The sequence below is a fragment of the Delphinus delphis genome, chromosome 19 (genome assembly GCF_949987515.2).
Source record: "Delphinus delphis chromosome 19, mDelDel1.2, whole genome shotgun sequence".
In the NCBI taxonomy this organism is placed as follows: domain Eukaryota; kingdom Metazoa; phylum Chordata; class Mammalia; order Artiodactyla; family Delphinidae; genus Delphinus; species Delphinus delphis.
Window position 1 is genome coordinate 27,458,450 of NC_082701.1, and position 18,809 is coordinate 27,477,258.

General features: G+C 57.3%; 1 protein-coding gene across 2 annotated transcripts; it reads left to right on the top strand.

Annotated features, from left to right (window-relative positions):
- The first annotated feature begins 399 nt into the window (after nucleotides 1-399).
- Nucleotides 400-9,233, top strand: CA4 (carbonic anhydrase 4). 2 transcript variants are annotated; one of them, XM_059998360.1, is made up of 8 exons: nucleotides 400-529; nucleotides 5,103-5,156; nucleotides 6,126-6,281; nucleotides 6,992-7,137; nucleotides 7,257-7,355; nucleotides 7,623-7,686; nucleotides 7,799-7,965; nucleotides 8,359-9,233. In XM_059998360.1, the coding sequence occupies exons 1-8, from the start codon at nucleotides 439-441 to the stop codon at nucleotides 8,551-8,553; spliced, it is 972 nt and encodes a 323-aa protein (XP_059854343.1). In that variant the 5' UTR covers nucleotides 400-438; the 3' UTR covers nucleotides 8,554-9,233. The 2 variants fall into 2 exon arrangements, with proteins under 2 accessions (XP_059854343.1, XP_059854344.1); XM_059998361.1 differs by lacking the exon at nucleotides 400-529 and adding an exon at nucleotides 637-854.
- Nucleotides 9,234-18,809: the final 9,576 nt, after the last annotated feature.

An 18,809-nucleotide genomic window follows, 5' to 3' on the forward strand; every position in this document is an offset into this window, starting at 1 on the left:
CGGCATGTGGGATCTTTAGTTACGGCATGTGAGATCTAGTTCCCTGACTAGGGCTCGAACCCCAGCCCCCTGCATTGGGAGCACAGAATCTTAGCCATTGGACCACGGGGCAGTACCTGGGTTGCTTAGAAATTAAGTTTGGAGCAGCCTAGGAGGGAACAGAAAAAGAGATAAGACCCAGAGAATCAGCCGTCACTGCCTGAGACAGAAAAGCAAGCCCTCTTTCTGGGGACACCGGATTCAAGAAACACCATCGCACATCCCTCAACTCCGTCATCCCTCCGACGCTATCTCCATTCCCCGAACCTCCAGCCCCAGCCCATTCCAAGGCCCCCGCGGGCTGCTTCGGAGGCGAGAGGGCTGCGCAGCGGTCCACGCCAAAACGAACCAAGGCAGGAATTCGGGGTCCCCACCCTTGTGTGGATCGAGTATGTTGCAATGTCGCTACCCTGGTCCCAAACCAGAGACCAGGTGTGGGACAGGGGAGGAGCGAGGCAGGAGGGCGCCGCCTCTGCGCTGAAGGACGCGGGTGGGTGAGGGGCCCTCGCGCACCGGTCGGAAGGTGACCAGGCGGTGGGGGTGGGTACGGAGCGCAAGTGGGGGCGTGGAGGCTCTTAGATCAGGGACAGGTGAGGGGAGGACCCGCCAGGGGGAGGAGCCGCTACCCGCGTCCTGCTGTCGGGGCTCCCTCCCGTCGCGGCTCCGCTATAAAACCTGGGTCGGCAGGACCGCGGACCCCCGGCGGCCTCTTCAGCGCGCGGTCCCCGGCTCGGCGGCGTCGCCACTCCTGCGCAGGATGCGGCTGCTGCCGGCGCTCCTGGTCCTCGCCGCCGCCCGGCCCTGGGCCCGCGCAGGTGAACGAGGGCTTCGGCCCCGGGACCCCTCGGTGGCCCTTCCGTGGCCCCTCGGTGCTGGGGCCCCGCGCCCCCCGCCAAGGCTGCGCCCGCGGGCGATGGGGCGGCGCGGGCGGCGGGAGCGGAGAGGCGCGGGCGGCCGGGCGCGGCGGGCGCGGGGCAGCGGGTGCAAAGCGTGTGCGCGACTGCGGTGTGCGGGGCCCGGGGCCCTTCGCTGGGCGCCGTGCGGGTCCGGGGCAAGGATGCGTCTCTGAGCCGCCGCGGCGCGCGCCTCCGTTTCTTACCCTTTCTGGTGTTCCTCCGTCTGTCGTGGGTCGCTGTCCGTCCGGCGGGGGCTCAGTGCTTGGTGGCTGCCCCCGGCCCGGGGCAAGGACAACAAACTGGGTGCAGTGGGGCCCGCTCATCCCCGCTTCCCACCCTGGGTGCCTTGTCCCCGGACGCTGCCAGCACCCTTCACCTCCAGAACTGTGTAGGGAGCCTGGAGGGGGACATCCGGAGACCCGAGCCAAGCCGGTCTTTCCGGCCAGGGTGATTTTCGTTTAAAGATTAATGGTGAGGCCGAGCTCTTAATTATTCGCCTATGTGGAACGTGGCAGGAGAGGGGTGTTAATATTTGATAAGGAGCTGAAGGCGCCTCCAGCGTCCGGGCACAGGGATCCAATCTGGCACCTTTTCTACGACCCCACGGGGGTCCCCATCTCCTTGGAAGGAGGCCCCCATCTGCCAGTCCCCATCTCAGCTACCCCTCGGATGGTCCTTGGGGTCCACCTGGCCGAATCTCCTCTCTAAAGCTAGATGCTCCTCTCTTGGAGTCATGGGTGAGGGCTGAGGGTGCCCTCAGCAGCAGAGAAGGAGACCCTCAGCTGGCCCATGGTGGGGTATGAGGGGCATCCTGCAGCAACTCCCGGCCTCTTCCTAGGAGAGGAGGAAACAGAAAAGGCGGGATGTGAACATTTTAACATGTAGGGTTGGAGGTTTGAAACCTACTTAAGCTGCTGGGCTTGTAGAAAGAGAAATGCTTTGCAATTAATGAGGCTGCTTTGTAGCTGTGTGGCTTTGGGTCACTTCCCTCCTGGGTAAGTCAGTTTCCTCCTTGGGTAAGTCAGTTTCCTCGCTTACAAAACAGAGAGTAATCTGACTCAGGTATTGTTCTGAGGATTCAAATAAGACGGTGGGAGTAGGTGCTTAGTGCCATGCCTGTGTGGCACATAGCAGGCACTCCGTAGCCACATGGCCTGGACTCCGCCAGCCAGGGCTCTCTCTCAGCCGCCCCCTCTCACAAGCTGTGCTCCCCTTAAGCGCAGGGGCTTTCTGACTGGGAGCTGCCGAGGGTCCTGCCTTCCCCCCCCACCCCGCCCCATTTCATCTCCTAGGGGACCTGAGGCTGGAGAGTGACCAGGCTGTACATCGACGTCCTCAGACCATCTTCTGCCAGGGAGAGAGGAGGGGAGAGGGTCATAGGCCCCTTCAGAGTCCCAGACCTAGCCAGGAGCTGCTGAGACTTTGCCCAGGGCATCTTCGGGTTTCGCTGAGCTGGTTTTCAGGATTCCTCCCTCCCCCTGGAGTGGGAGGGTGCGGTGAGCAAGGTCCACCCGAGAGAACTTCTTCAATCAGCTCTAAAGCAGGGGGCTGGGGTGGTGGGTACGTCAAGGGTGGGGGACAGTGACTGGGTGACTGGCGATGGTCGTTAGTTCTCTCACTCCATCTCTGGTCAGGGCAGATGGACTAGGCAGCATCTGAGCTTGGAGCCAAGACCTGTGGGTAGCTCCTCTCCTTCCCAGGTCCTCTAGGAAGTGGCCTGAGAGAACTGGCTGGTAATTATCTGTAAGGGCTGCTCCCTCATGAACCAGTACAGGAGTCTGAGCTGCTCCGTGACCCTGCCACCACTTGCCTAAAAACCAGCCCCTACCTTCAGCCTTTAGATACAGACCTGACCCCCAGCCTTGGCCTCATCAACATCCCATTTTCCTGGCTTCTGCTTCCTAAAGAGGGTAGTTTCAAGAGCATTCAACCAAGTGGGTCAAAAGTCTCTGTGATTAAGACAGTGGATCAGAGGTCACCATGACAACCCTAGGAGCTGTAGCCAGAAGCAGGGAGGAGCAAATTCCTCAGAAAAGCTCAGCCTGGACCAGCTGGGCTCCAGGGAGGCTGACAGGGGTTCCACCCATCAGAGCTGGCTCCTGAGGGTTCCGGCTCAAGCCAGGCTTCCCCTGAAAACAGCTTCCCCCTGGGTATCAGTCACCAGGAGGGGCCAGCTCTACCTCAGATGCGCCTTCTGCCTTTCAGGACCTCTGAGACCCAGGAGAATCATAACAGGAAGCCTTTCACGGATGCAAATGACCTCCCATCCAGTGTGTCCTTAGACACTGCCTCTGGGAGATCAGTGGCAGCTCCTTCTGCCTGAGGAAGGAAGGAAGAAAGTGGGCTCAGAAAAGTTAATGAACTCTCTTGCAGAGAATAAGCAAGAGTCAGAGCCAGGACTGGAGGCCGGGTGGTGGGCTCCGGCATCAGAGTCTGCCAACACGCTGAGACGGGCCTGGATGGGAAGTGGCCACTGCCCTTTGCAGAGCTGACCCTCGTCAGGCTTGCCCAGATGCAGCAAGTCCCAGGGTCAGCAGAACCCTGTCCCGGGCAGGGGGTGGACTGGCCAGGGGAAGACACTGCAGGCATTGTTCATCTCTGAAAGAGGCTGTGTCAGCAAAGTAGGCACAGCATTTGATCCAGACCTGGGAGACTGGGAAACCCCAGGTGGCTCTGAAGGGCCCAGAGTGCGGGGTGGCCAATTTCCTATAGGTGCTCAGTCTCCTGGCCTTCCTCCCAGCCCCTGCCGAGAACCTGCCCCCTCTCCACCCCATGCCCATTGCAGGGACCCCAGAGGAGGTGGGCTTGGGTGGGGATGGATGTGCTCAGAGGCCTTAGCTCAGGCTGAGCAGGAAGCTCTGCTTTTCTTAGGAATTTCCTCATCCCTGAGTTCTTTCCAGATCACTTCATTTCTCTCCTTGACTTTGGCCATCTGTGCCCTGACAGGAGGTTGAGGAGGGGAGGGAGGGAGGAAGCCAAGGAGAAGGGAAGGACTCGTCAGGGACTTGACTAAATTCCAACTGCCTGGAGCACTCTCTACCGTCTCTCATTTAATCCTCCCCACAGTCCTATGAGGTGGATGGTATTAGTTCCATTTTATAGACAGCAAAACTAAGGCTCAGAGAGATTAAGTGACTTGTCCCCAAACCCACAGCTCCTAAGTGGCCCAGCTAGAATTCCAGCTCTGATCAAATGCTTTGTCCACCCTGCTGACACAGACTTTCTTTTAAAAATCAATAGAGTAATTTTAGAGGCGTTTCAGGTTTACGGAAACATCAAGCAGAGAGCACAGAGGAGAGGGTTCCCATGTGCACGGTTTGCCCTGTTGTCAACATCTTGCATTAGTGAGCTACATCCATGATGCAGCCTTTTTTCAGAGATGCTGGTTCTCCTGTCCAGAGGCAAGTGGGGGATTGGAAGGCAAGTCTGTCTGGTCCCAAACACCAGGACTGCAGGTTGGAGGGACAGGGGAAAAGACCTAGCCGCCTTCCTCCCTGCAGGACTGTGAGAGTTTAGACAAGAATGGGTCTTAATAGCACAAGAGGGTGTGTTCCAGGGAGGGACTAGCCTAATCTCCCTCATCATCCCATCAACTCTGGGAAAGCAGCCAGGCTGAACTTGGCTGTATTGTCCTGGGGGGCCTCCTCTTCCCCTCTCACCAGCCTCCCTTCCAGGTTTGAGGGAGGGGATGCAAGGAGGGAGGGGGAGGCTGAGGAGCAACAGGTAGAGAGTGTCCAGGCTAGCCCCTGGGGAAAGCTGACCCGCCTTGGAGGGCCCCTCAAGGGCTGCTGGCTGTCTGGTCTGCCTTCTCTGAGGACAGTGCCCTGGGCAAGGGGACCAGTGGATTGGCTGTGGGTCAGGGACGCCTGGAGCCTGGCTGTTTCGACTGCCTCCTTCTCCATCCCTACAGTTTCTTCTTAAGACTCCTTCCCCTGGGCCCTCTGTCCCCCAGGATGCCACCCCAGGAATGCTCTATCCCATCTCAGGCCAGGTTCTGACTCCAGGGATATTCCCAGCCTCTGGCCCACTGTGTACACACACACACACACACACACAGTTGCTTGTGTGCACACAGTTCACTGGCACTCATAGGGACAGATGTGTGTGTACACAGATACACTGACATGCTTCTGCACAGGCCTCACATCCTTCCTCTCTCTGTTCCAGGGTCACACTGGTGCTACCAGAATCAAGTCAAACCCTCCAACTACACCTGCTTGGGTAAGTGCAGCGAGTCTCCAGGTTGAAATGGAGACCCAGGGAAGGTGGGAAGGATGAGGTGATGGTGGCCCCAGTCAGATATCAGCTCCTAACACACACACACACACGCGCACACACACACACACACACACACACTCTCTCTCTCTCTCTCTCCCTCTCTCTCTCTCCTGGTGCTCAGGGCACAGGGAACATAGAGTGACCTGAGTTTTTACTGGGACCTCCTGTCATCGTCTCTGACACCAAGAGAGTCAGCCCTCTGGTCCTCTGAAATAAATCAGGAGCAGCATCAAAGCGAGAAATTCATTTTGCTCCTCTCATAACAAAATGGAGAGTTGATTCTGTTCCAGTGACACCCCTGCGTGTGGGCCTGCGTGGCGGTTCTTTGTACTTTTTCAAGCGCTGCCCAGTTTCCTGCAATCTGCTTTCCTCCCACCGTTGCTGTTTTGGTGACTGGACAGTGCTCCCCAACCCCCCGGCCCCGCTCACTGGTGTGGGAGGTCCTGGGTGCAGGGGGCTGGGCTCCCCTGGGGCTCCTTCCCTGCCTCCCAGGGCTCAGATAAAGCTTAGTGTCAAGTCACGGGGTCCTTTCACAAGCGGCCCTTCCAGGGGACTCCACTGCTTCCACGCACTCTCCCATCAACCTCCTTTGAACTTCGGAACCCCTAGGAAGCAGGTTATCACGGAGCTTTCCTTTCACAGCCCAGCATCTGAGGTGGTCCCCTACCCCAGAGCTCACACCCTAGTCCTACCCTGTCCACACCACGCCTTGCTGGTTTTGTGTGAGTGTGAGTGTCTGAGGAGGGAGAGGGGTGAGGGTGGAGTTCTGTGCTGGGCATCCCCCCAGCACAGCCTGCCAGCCATCCAAAGACCTTGCTGCCTTGAGCTGGGCCTGACCTGAGTGGGGTGGAGGATGCCACACCTCGGTGCCAGGCGCCCCTGACTCCCAGCCCACCCTCCCTCCCTGCTCAGGGCCGGACCAGTGGGGCGATAGCTGCCAGAATGACCGCCAGTCCCCCATCAACATCGCCACTGCCAAGACACTGCTGGACCCAAACCTGGGACCCTTCTCCTTCTCCGGCTATGACAAGAAGCAAAAGTGGGCCGTGCAAAACAATGGCCACTCAGGTAGGTCTCAGATGGGCTGGATGCAGGCCCCGGACCGCAGGGGCACGGGATCCTGGGACCCAAGTTCCCCAGGGACTGGAGGGTTGGGCTCCTCCTGGCAGGGCACACCAGGTTGTCCACTTTTGCTGAGGAGAGGCTGAAAATCCCTGGGAGGGTGGGGTGGGGAAAGCAGGGTGGACTTTGGAAAGGAGGGAACATTCTATCAGTATTTTCAATCCTGTATCAGAGCAATCTGTAGTGGGGGAGGGGACAGGTTCTAGGAAGAAGGGACAGCATGGCACAGAGGCATGAAACAGCTTGGGGTGTTCAAAGGGCTGCATGTGGCCCCACGTGCATGGAGGACAGAGCCAGCCCAGGGTCAGTCCAGCTGGGCCTGGGGCAGGTTGCCCAGGGCTGAGGAGTTTGGATGTGGCCCTGGGAACACTGGGGCACCACGCGTGGAGGGGGTTGAAGCACGGGCAGGACCGGGCTGAGTTGCATGTTTGGGCAGTGAGGGGTGTACAGAGGGAGAGGCAGACAGGGAGGCCGAGGAGGGGGCCAGGGGAAGGTCCAGGCTGTACCACTGTTCCTGTCCCTTCAGGCCCGGGACCGTAGCCCATGAAGGGTGCGAGGTAGGAGAGAAGGTCCTGCTTGGCTGGAGCTGGGATGAGGGGCTGGGAGAGGCTGGGGGAGGTGGGTGCGAAGACTCTGCCCCCTCCTGTGCCCTCCAGTGATGGTGTTGCTGGGGGCCGAGGCCTCGATTGCTGGAGGAGGACTGGCTGCCCGGTACCGGGCCAAGCAGCTGCACCTGCACTGGTCCAAGGTGCTGGACTGGGGCTCGGAGCACAGCTTCGACGGGGATCGCTTTGCCATGGAGGTGAGGGACCTCTTCCCAGGTGGATGCCTTGGCTGGGCTCTGGGTATACTTGCCTTGGGCAAGAAGGAGGGTCCAGCACCCTGACGGGTTCTCTCTCCATCCCTCTCACCCCTTACCAGATGCACGTGGTACATGAGAAAGAAAAGGGGACATCAAGGAACACGAACCAGAACCAGGACCCCAAAGATGAGATCGCGGTGCTGGCCTTCATGGTGGAGGTGGGGCTGCCGTCCCTCAGGGCTCGAGGCGCTGCTTCTTAGGATCCAGAGACCTGGGATCCCAGCAAGGCGGGAGGGGCTGGAGAAGCTCCGACTTCCCCTCTGTTTCTCAGTGACTTGTACCTCCCCATGTGGGGAGCCCAGGGCCTTTGAGGGCCTCAGTCCCAGAAGCTGCGTGCCCGCCCCACCCCAGACTGGGAGAGTGAACTGGTGGTCTCCACCGGCTCCCCACAAGCCTCTCTCAAGCCCCTTTCCCTCCTGTTCCAGGCCGGATCCGAGAATGTTAACTTCCAGCCCCTGGTGCAGGCGCTGTCTGACATCCCCAATCCCAGTGAGTCAGGAGGCGGGGGGCTGGGGGAGGGGAGAAGACTTCTTCCTACAGAATGAGGTCTGGATGGTGGAGGAGCCTGTACTCTCAGAGTGAGGTGTGTGAGTCTCCCCAGATATGAACACCATGCTGAAAGACAACATCAGCCTCTTCGACCTGCTCCCCAAGAAGGAGAAACTGAGGCACTACTTCCGCTACCTGGGCTCGCTCACCACACCAGGCTGCGATGAGAAGGTGGTCTGGACCGTGTTCCAGGAGCCCATTCAGCTCCACAAGGACCAGGTACACGGGGCCCGGCTGAGGGTGCAGCCTCCCCTGCGTCAGCTCCTGGAAACTGTCCCTTTGCGGGGGGCCCCAGGCAGTCTGGGGCTCAACAAGCCCCCAGGCGAGGCTAATGCAAGCTCAAGCTTGAGAACCACTGTTCTCTGGTAACAGTGATGATAGTGATAGTAATCACAGGCCCTCAAAGCCCAGAGCTGCGAGTCCCCTCTGCTTAGGACACGCATGGGAGCTGAGCCCCCATGGATGCAAAGCACTTTACATCCCTGATTCTTTTCCTCTGCACAAGAACCTGAGGGGGCTCAGAGAGGCCAGGCGACTGGCCTGAGGTCACACAGTGAGGAGTGTAGCTCCGCCAGCTTCATCCCTCCCTGCTGAGCCCTGTGCCTTCCACAGATCCTGGCATTCTCTCAGAAGCTGTATTATGACAACGAGAAGAAACTGAAAATGACAGACAATGTCAGGCCCCTGCAGCCCCGGGGGCAGCGCCAGGTTCTCAGGTCCCAGGCCCCGGGACGGCTGCTGCCCTTGCCGCTGCCCGCCCTGCTGGCCCCCGTGCTCACCTGCCTGATAGCAGGCTTCCTCCGATGACGACTCATGTTTGGACACCTGACCTCTGGTCTCAGCCCTTAAGAGGGCTTGAGCCTCTGTTCCTCAGGCTTCCCGGGTTGGACTTTGGTGATGATTAAAACAGGGACATGTTTTTTGGGAAACCTCTCTTACGTCTGTTTTTAGTTCCCACAACTACTGCTGCCCTGCTCCCCTCAACCCACCCCAGCATGCCAGGGTGGGGCCTTAGGGCCTGGAGATTTCTTCTGAGCCGGCACCCCTCCCACCTTTGTGAATTCCCCGTTGACACCCCAATTGGAGAGATGCCGAAGGGACCTCAGAGCTCCAACACAGCCACAGCTGGAGAAGTTCCAATCCAGCCTTTCATTATATAATGGGGGAAGCTGAGGCCCAGAAAGGAAAGGAGGCTGGGTGGAGGCCACAGAGTGAGGCCACGGCAGAGCCAGCTGAGAGCCGGCCAGCACCTTCCGCCCTGTACTAGTGGTGGAGAGTGTGGGTCCTGTGTGGGTACAGCCTAGGTGGGGTGGGTAGTGGGGTTCATTTATTTGCCCCAGTGTTTCTTGAGCATCTATGTTCTAGGCACTGGGGCTGTGGCGGGGAATGAGACAGACAAAATGCCTGTCCTCCTGGAGTTCACAGTCTAGCAGGAGACACTATAAATAAAGAGACACATTGTATACCGTATCAGATGGCTGTGGTCAATCAGTGGGAAGGGGCATCCATCAGAAGACTTGCAGGAGCCAATGGGGGGAGGCCACCTGGAGGCCAGCAAGTGTTCATGCATGGAGGGAGGGAGGGAGGGAGGGACGGAGGGAGGGGGAGAGAGACAGTGGGCAAGTGAGGAGGGTGGGGAGGAGGAAGGGGGAGAGGGGAGCGGGGGCCGTGGTGCAGGGGCTGCAGGGGTGAGGCGTACGGGGAGCAGTTAGGACTGATGCCTCATCCAGGAGCTACTGGGTCACAGGTGAATCCAAGGGTCTTTGGCCCTTGAACTTAGGAGCTTTCAATGAAGGCATACCTCCCCCACCCCAAGATCCTGTCTCTAATGGCTTTTTCCTTTCTGGGGCCCAAGAAGGGAGTGAGACTAGGAGGCAGCAGGTGCAGAGAGGAGGGTCCAGAAAACAGGGAGAAAGAAATAAGGGCCCCACAGGTAGGTCCCAGGCCAGGCTGGGCCCAGGGGGCCAGGGGTTGAGGGGCCTCAGGCTCCGGGACCTCATCATCTAGGGCAGGGCTGGAGTTTTGGAGGACCGTGAGATGGATTTTAAGAATGGATTTTGGGGGCTTCCCTGGTGCCACAGTGGTTAAGAATCTGCATGCTGATGCAGGGGACATGGGTTCGAGCCCTGGTCCGGGAAGATCCCACATGCCGCAGAGCAACTAGGCCCGTGCGCCACAACTACCGAGCCTGAGCTCTAGAGCCCATGTGCCACAACTACTGAGCCCACGTGCTGCAACTACTGAAGTCTGCGCGCCTAGAGCCCGTGCTCCGCAACAAGAGAAGCCACAGCAATGAGAAGCCCGCTTACCGCAACCAAGAGTAGCCGCAACTAGAGGAAGCCGGTGCACAGCAAGGACCCAACGCAGCCAAAAATAAATAAATAAAATAAATAAACTTAAAAAAAAAAAGAAGAATGGATTTTGGAGGAGCATGAGAAGAGGGGAAGAGGCCAAGAATGGGCCTTGCTGGGTGGCGAGGGGCCCTGGGGCCGGGGCCAGGTCAGCTGGTGCAGGGACAACCTCTCTGTAACAGGCTTCCCGTCTGGAGGTGATGAGATAGATTCCCACAGGAAGACACAGAGCTAGGTCAGCACACATGGGATTCCACTACCGATGCTGGAAGCCCTGGCTTGCCGTTGGTCTCTGGAGGGGGGCTGGTTGGAGGAGGTGACCTCTAAGCTTTCTCCCACTCAGATACCCTCAGAGTCCCTGACCACCCGCAGCTAGGCTGAGGGACAAGGGCTGCTCCCCTCCATAGCAGCCTCCCTCTCCCTTTCCTCCTTCATGACCAAGAATAAGCACCCCTCCCTTCACTGCTGACCACACAGCCAGCCTTGGTGGGGGTGTTGGTATTACTGTCACTATGGCAACAGCAGGCAGCTTGTGTCAGCAGGGGGTGTGTGGACACGAACCTGTTCTCTTTGGTTCCCACGCAGGCAGGCTGGGGGGTCTAAGCTCCAAGCTGCACCCTCCTCCTCCCCTCCCCCTTTCAGGCTCAGGGCTCTCAGAAGTCTGAACTGCCCCTCCCCCCCAACTACACCCTCAAGGCAACGTTCAGTGAATAATGTGGCAGCAGAACCAGGAAGTCCCAGCTCTTTTCTAGCGAGTAGGGGACCCTGGGCCTCTCCAACCCCCGACTGCAGGCACACGACCCTCCCCCCGGCCCCCCGCCGCCGTCCCTCTGACCCCGCTGTAATAAACCTGGCCAGTGGGGGCCACAACGGGCACAGCTTGTCCCCTGCAACTGGAGGCCAGAGCAGGTGCTGTCAGCGCTCGACTTACAGCAAGGTCACTGCTGGCCAGTCACCCCGGGAGTGGGCAGCCCCTCCCCTGGAATTGGCCCCTGCGCCCTGGAGGCTGAGGCCAGTGAGCTGTGTGTGTGCCCCTGAGAGCCTCCTCTTCTGAGCGGTTTCACTCCCCTGCCCCCGCCAGCCCCCGCCCCCCACCCTCTGCAGACCCCTTCTCTGGAGAAGGTGCTCTAAGCTCCCTGTGCCCAGCCAGCCTGGCTCCTGACACAGCTCCCCCAGAGACGATGGGGGCTACCAGCAGCCCCCAGCCCTACTTTCATTCACTCCTGAGTCCCTGCATTGGGTACAACAACGTACACACACACACACACACACACACACACACACACACACACACACACGAGCACACACACTTCACTGCTGCCGACCAGGGCTGGGGAAGGCTCCATGGCTGAAGGTTTGGGTCACCATCTGACTTCTAGGTCCCTTAGCACAGACCATATGCGCGTTCACTGAATGCCTGCAGGAGCCGCCGTGGGCCACACGACAATCCTATAAGGGGGTATTTCTCCCGTTGCTCGGATGAGGTTGCTGAGGCACAGAGAGGGGTTAGGGGACCTGTCAGAACCCGGGGTCACCTCTCTGCCTCTTGGGCTCCACGGCCAGCTTTCTCTCTGACAGTCATCCAACCTCTGGAACAGGGGCAGGGTGGGGTCTGCAGCGCGCTGTCCCACCCTGTCTCCACATGCTGCTCTGTATCCCTGATGGGCTGTCTCTCTGGCCCCCTGTTTAGATTTGGCACCTGGGAGGGAGCCAGGGGCTAAAAATACTCCCCATGTGTTTAGATGATTCTTAGAAAATAAACTTCCCCATCTTGGCTCTCAGCGTGCACACTTGCTGGCCCCGGTTCCTGTGGCTCTGATCTGCCAGTGTTGGGAGGGGGATAAGGGAAGCAGGGGGTGGGGGGAGTACTAGGGTCTGTAGGGGCCCAGAGTCAAGGGTGGTGGTGGTGGACGTGCCCAGGCGCACACGTAAGTGGAAAGGCTGCTGTGTCACAAAACTCCAGGGGCTGCCTGTGCCGAGACTGCATTGTGAGCGCTGCCCCGGTGTCATGGGCCCTGAGGCTCCGTGCTTCTGAGTGGGTTAGGGGTGGAAAGAGGCAGGGAAGCTGGTAACCTTGCAGGGATGGAAACGTGGCTTCCCTGCTACGGGCCTCTTTATCCCCCTGCAAAATGGGCTAAGGTTGGCCCTTCTGTCTAATGGGGACTAGCTGTCCTCAGGCTCCTGCTGGTGACCTTGGGAGGAAGTCCAGGCCCGTGTCTGTGGGTGGGACTCTGCTCCTGCACCTTGCATTACACGAGTTCTAGCGGCTTTGCTTGTTTATCTGAATAGGGACAAAGGCATTATCTCCTCTAGGGACCAAGGACATGTTCCTGGACCCCTGCGCCCAGGGAGGGGCTTCCTTTGGAGGGAGTGACAGGACAGACAAGTCACAAGCCAGTTCCTTCCTCAGAGCCCTCGTCTCAGATGAGACTGGACTCATATTCCAAGTGCTGGCTGCTGAAAAGCCTGGGAGGGTGGGGATAGGCACAGGGGCAGGGAAGGGACGTGGGTACACGGAACAAGATTTTTCTTTCAACAACATTGAGTCTTTCAACAAACACTATTATTTCCTCTGTGCCAGAGACTGATGATTCAGGGAGAGAAAGGCCCATCTGTGCCTTTCTTTCCCCCAGGACTCCCAACCGGAGGGCCTACAAAACATAGGCCGTGAGGGGGGCGCAGGGGCCCCAGACCTGGGGTTTGAGTCCCTTTCCCCTGCTGCCTAGCTCGGTGAGGTGACTTTGGTAATTTAATTCACCATTCTGAGCCTGTTTCCTCATCTGTAAAATGGGGACGGGGACGGTATTTACCTCATAGGGTTGCTGTAAAGATGAAACAAGATGCCTGGCCAGGAGGATGTATTCAATAATTTGTAGTTACTATTACGGTTCTTCTTATTAGAGAGAGAGCACTGAAGGATGGGTAAGGCCTACAGATGGGGAAACACTGGCTGCTTCCAGGGATGGAGCTAGGGAAGGGTGGGCAGAGGGGCGATGCATTGGTTCGCCGCTGGGGTCAGTAGCTGATGTCTGGTGGGGTAGCAGTGCTGCTCCTACCCAAGGGGGGACCCTCCCATCCCCAGCACACTCACGGGGACTGCTGCTCTGCTCAGACATGCAGGGACGTCCCCCCAGCCCTCCAGCCCACCCACGCACAAAGCAGCCCATGAGCCAGACCTCCCAGCCCAACCCTGGCCCAGCGTTGCCTAGGGTCACTCAGGACATCACCAGGAGGAGCCAAGGGGGCCAGTGGAGGCCCAGGCTGCCTGCAGCTCTCCTGTCCCTGCTTTGTTAGGTGGGGTCAGGGTGGGAGCCTGCTCTGCTGCTGCGGGATTGACTGCGCTGGGGACTGGGCTCCTATTTCACCTTCCTCCAGCCCTTCCCCTCCCTCTTCCCAAGGAGCCGCGAACTCACGCACGCATGCGCCCTCTGATCCGTCCTTGTCTCCAGCATGGGCTCTGTCCCTGCTGTCTGCCAGCGGGCCTCTCCTATTCGCATTGGCTGCAGGCTTCCCCCAGCACATGGTCTGGGTGGCCGGACAGTATAAACAACAAATAAACAGATAAACAAGGACATTTTAGTATAAATATATCCCTCCCAAGTAGCATGGGGCACACTTACACTAAAACATTACCTGCTGGTTATCTGAGATTTACATTGCACCGAGTGTCCTGTATTTGGATTTACTGAATCTGATGGCCCTACCCTCATCCCACCTACGCCATGGAAACTGAGGCCAAGAGAGAAGGGTGGGCAAAAGAAGGGACAAGAGGCTGAGACCACCGCCCCTGCCTCCTCCTGGCCCTTCTCCTTCTCCCTCCGGCTGGCCACACCTCCCAGGAACTGCTAGCAGACTGGTTTTCTCTCTGGTGTTTTGGGCTCCCTGTGGGGAGGGCAGCTGGGCCCACCTCAGAAGGGAGCTGGAGCAGGCCCTTCTGCCAGTGGATTTCCTCCCCACTGTTTTCCAAAGAAATGGGAGAGGCCGGTGCCAAGGAAATCTCTTTATCTCCCTTTCCTGGTCTCTGCCCGAGCCGCCCTCGCTGAGCTGGATGTGCCGGGGCTCCCTTCCTGCAGTCGGGCTCCCGCCCATCATGCCAGCCACCTCTCGCGGAAGGAAGCCCTCAGGGAGAGCCTGGCTGCTGTCCCAGGAGGGGTCTGAAGGGGCCTGATGCCAGGATTTTATTTATAAACTGAGTCTCAAGAGGTGCAGGACCCCGACGGGGTTGAAAAGCCCGTCCACGTGACAGCCTGGGGTGCAGGCAGAGAAGGATGGAGACACCTGCAGATAACTGAGTCCGGTCTGTTCAAATCAGATGCTCTTCCTCTAACTCCTATCACTTTGTAATCTCCCCATCTGTTTAACGACCTTTAGCTCTCACTCTTTGCACTCCTGCACTGTTATGAAAGGCCCTTTGTAAGGTAATTTACACCTACTATCTCATCTCATCGTGACAGCAACCTTTAGAAGGTAAACTCCCACTGGAACAGCTGCTTCAGGACAGTGGGGATGTTCACCTGTTTTGTTTCCTGCTCGAGGTGGGCACTGTGATGCATGGCTCAGAGCCCCCTTCAAGGAATGGTGCGTCCCAGCTCTGGGTGCTGTGGCGTGTGGACCTCTTCATCTGTTGGCCTCTCCAGGAAGGGGAGGCTTCCTTGCTCAAGGCCACACTCCTCTCTGCAGACCCCCAGCCATTGACTGACCAACAGGGGAAAAAGTGGGTTAAAGGGCTGGCCCCATTTAGGGTGACCCCAAAGGGCCATTCCAGCATCAGAGCTCTCGGTGGGGCCAGTTGAGGTTAGCACTGGGCCCTCGTGGGTGCTCCATTTCTCTCTCTTCCCTCCCACAGGTGTTGATCCTCGAGGTACTCCTTAATAAACATCCTGCACACGCAACGCCATCGGCTTCCCAGGAAGCCAGCCCCAAGGACATCAAGTGCCCAAACAGTACAGAGCACACGGTGAGCTCTCAATCAATACTTACTTGGAAGAACCCTGGGGCAGGCATTGCTGCTCCTGACTCTACACAAATAACAGTATAATCAGAGCAGCTAACGTTTACTCAGGTGAAACTATTTGACATGCTCTCTATCTCAGTCCTTAGAAAGAGCTTCTGAGATGGGCATGTTCTCCACTTTCAGATGAAGAGATGAGACACGGGACCCAGAGCTGACAAGTAGGAGAGCAGTAGTAGGATTTGGACCCAGACCATCTGATACTCAAGCCTACCCTCTTACCATCCCTTTTTGGAAGGAAACCAAGGCTTAGCAAGGTAAAGGATCTCGCCCCTTGCCAGCCCATGAGTGGCCACGCGATCTACAAGCCCCACAGTCCCTGCTTGAACTGAGTGCTGCTGGCCTGAAAGTGCTTCTAAGGAGTCCTCAGAGGGAAGCTTGGATTTAGAAACCACCGGTCTGGCCAGAGATGCTGGGGACACATGCTGTTCCCTAGATCTTCAATGCTCTCCCTGCCCTTCCCTGCTTGTGGCTTGTCTCATGAGGTCCACACAGCAGCCAAAACCTGGCTTGAAAGTTAACTCCTTTGTGAAGCCTTCCCCGATCCCTGCTCCCCTCCTTCTCCACCAAGATCCCCTAAGGGAAGACTGGAGGATACCCTCTGAGCCATCGGAGGACGGAAGTGTCAGGCCAGGGTTGGTCACGCGGAGGCGGTGGGGGGGGGGGCGGCGGGAGGGAGGCAGGCAACAAATGTTGTCAGCGTGAGTGAATAAAGGGAAAGATGATAGTAAAGCAGAGAATTAGCAGGCACCATTCCAGCGCTGGGATTAAATATTTACCTTGCCCATTGGGCAATCCTGAGAGATAATCCTGGTTTTCTGAGCTCTATCTATGCAGACTTTCCTTCAGTAACTGACACAATCAACCTGGTTTTGTTATAGTTTGAACAGCTGTTTCCACATGTGGGGCTAGGGCATACGAGGGGCTTTATTTATTTTATTCATTTATTTTTGGCTGCGTTGGGTCTTCGTTGCTGTGTGTGGGTTTTCTCTAGTTGCGGCGAGTGGGGGCTACTCTTTGTTGGGGCGCATGGGCTTCTCATTGAGGTGGCTTCTCTTGTTACGGAGCACGGCCTCTAGGCATGCAGGCTTCAGTAGTTGTGGCGCATGGGCTTAGCTGCTCCACGGCATGTGGGATCTTCCCGGACCAGGCCTCGAACCCGTGTCCACTGCGCCACCAGGGAAGCCCTGTACGAGGTGCTTGATCCTCGGCTTCTGCTGTTCCCCAGCATCACGTGTTCTCCCCAGTGAATCCGCTTCCCCATCCTTGGGCCCTAAGTCCCTTTGCCCCTCCATCCTGCAGGCCTGGCCAGGCTCCACAAGGCTGCAGGTCAAATTGGGGTTTCACTCTAGTTTCAGCTGTGGCTTCACGTGCAGTCAAGGGTTGAGTCACACTGGAGCTGCTTGGAGGGTCATAGGACCCTCCACGGGTGCTGGGTCTATTGCCTGAGTGGCCTCCTGGGAGGCACCTCTCCTAAGGGAGAGGCATTGGGTGTGACATGCTGGGTCCACGTGAAGCCTCAGAGTTGTAGGGGGGAAGGGATGTGGAGTTTGTTGTGGCCTGTCAGTCAGCCTCTGGGATTCACCGGGGTCGTAAGGGGAATGGAAGTGGCTTATAAAAACCGGAAGAGCAATTTTACCCAAATACTAAGGTAGGGGATGGCAGCTCTGCTGTGGGAACACTCTAGCAGAGTAGAAGGGCCCAGTGGGGGACTCCGATCCTGGTGCCCAGTCTGTGAGGGGAAGCAGTGGTGGTGCTGGATTAGGGGCGCCTAAAAGATCAGGAGGTCCCACCCAGCAGACACCACATGACAGCTGAAAGGACTGGTTCAAGACACATTTAGATACCCTCCAGAGGCTGCATCACTGTGTAGACGGAGAGTGGGATTTTTTTTTTTTTTTTTTCCCGGTACGCGGGCCTCTCACTGTGGTGGCTTCTCCCGCTGCGGAGCACAGGCTCCGGACGCGCAGGCTCAGCGGCCATGGCTCACGGGCCCAGGCGCTCTGCGGCATGTGGGATCCTCCCGAACTGGGGCACGAACCCGCGTCCCCTGCATCGGCAGGCAGACTCCCAACCACTGCGCCACCAGGGAAGCCCTGAGAGTGGGATTTCTGCAGGAATAATAGTGAGATCCATTGAAACCTGCGTATTCAGAGAGTGACCTTCACTTGAGCCCAAGGTTGCTTTGGCCAGGCCAGCACAGTCGGCACAGAAGCTGGTTCACAGACGCTGTCGCGTGGAATTTGGTGACAGTTCAAGTTCAGGGAGCAGGATATGGCTGGTCTGTGCTCTAGATGAGGAAACGGCTGACTCAACAAATACCCATGCAAACGGGATTAGATGAAACGTTTCGTCCAAGCCTTTGCCGGGCGCTGTGGCCATGCTGCCACTTCCAGGACGTTCCCTTTCTTTTCTAATCAGTCAGGGAGTTTAGATTTCCCTCTACATTTATACTGCTTATGTTCCCAGAGTCCAGATTAGGCATACTTTCTCTCTCCTGACGTATATGAGTTTTGGATTGAGGCTTGACATTTCATTATCATCAAAGGGGAGAGATGAGAAAACCAAAGCTGGGCTCATAAACCCTGGGGAAAAAGACAACAGGCTGCCTCTTTGGGGCTCAGCACAGTCAGAATTGAATGGAAGGCCGCTGAGGAGTCAGCCTGCTGCGTGATTGGCCCACTATGCGGGCTGGATGGACATGTGGTATCTAGTTTAGAAGCCCAGGCTTATGGGCGCAAACACCTAGTTATAAATGGTCAGGCTCGATTGTTCTCCCTCCCTTCCCAGGAAAGGCCAGGAAGGAAAAGGCCTCAGCTGAAGGGGGGAGGCATTGTACTTGGTAGGTCAGGCATCTCAGGTAGCCCGCCTGGCAGGGGGCCCGTGGGGAACATGGGATTCTCACGGCTTCCGTGGCTGGTGGCTGCCTTCCCAAAACCAGTTCATTCAATCCTGGTCTTTCCCATCCTGCCTCTGGCACAATCACCTCCCTGCTAAATCCCTGATACTACCAGGCACTCCAAAGTCCAGTTTGGAGCTAGTGGCCTTGACCTGCCCCAGTCCCAGAGTCCTTTCTTTCTCCCTCCCTGCTCCCACTTTCCCTTCAACACCCCTCCTCCCTCCGTCTGGCTCCTAAAGTCCCTGGGCCTCCAGAGGTGAAGAGAACAAACCTACGAAGTGGGTCTCCCTCAAGAGTCACTGAATGGCTATTTGCTCCCAAGAGTTTTTCATCTTCCAGGAAGAGGGAGAGGAGGCTGCTTTCAGGACACCTACTTCCTCTCCTTACATAACAATAATACTTTGCATTTGCATAAGCGTTATTGGTTGTAAAAGGGGTTCACGTTCACTTTCTCATTCAGTGATTATCACAATACGATAACCTCACTGATTCTGTTTCCTCGTTTATAAAAAGAGATGATAATGCATCCCTCACAGAGCTGTGGTGAGCATTAAAGAATGAATGAAACATGCATAGCTTGGGGTCTGGCAAACAGTAAATGTCCATTTAATGGTCAAGTGCCCTCTTCAACTTTTCTCCCGATTCCAAGGGCAAAACTATCCTTTATGCCACATAGTAAGTGCTCAATAAACATTTGATGTATGAGTGATAAACTCTGCCCTCTCCTTTTCCCATATCTCCCAAAGTGAGAGGATGTTTATTTGCAAATCCAAGCCGCAGGGAGTTCTGCAAACAAGGAGTG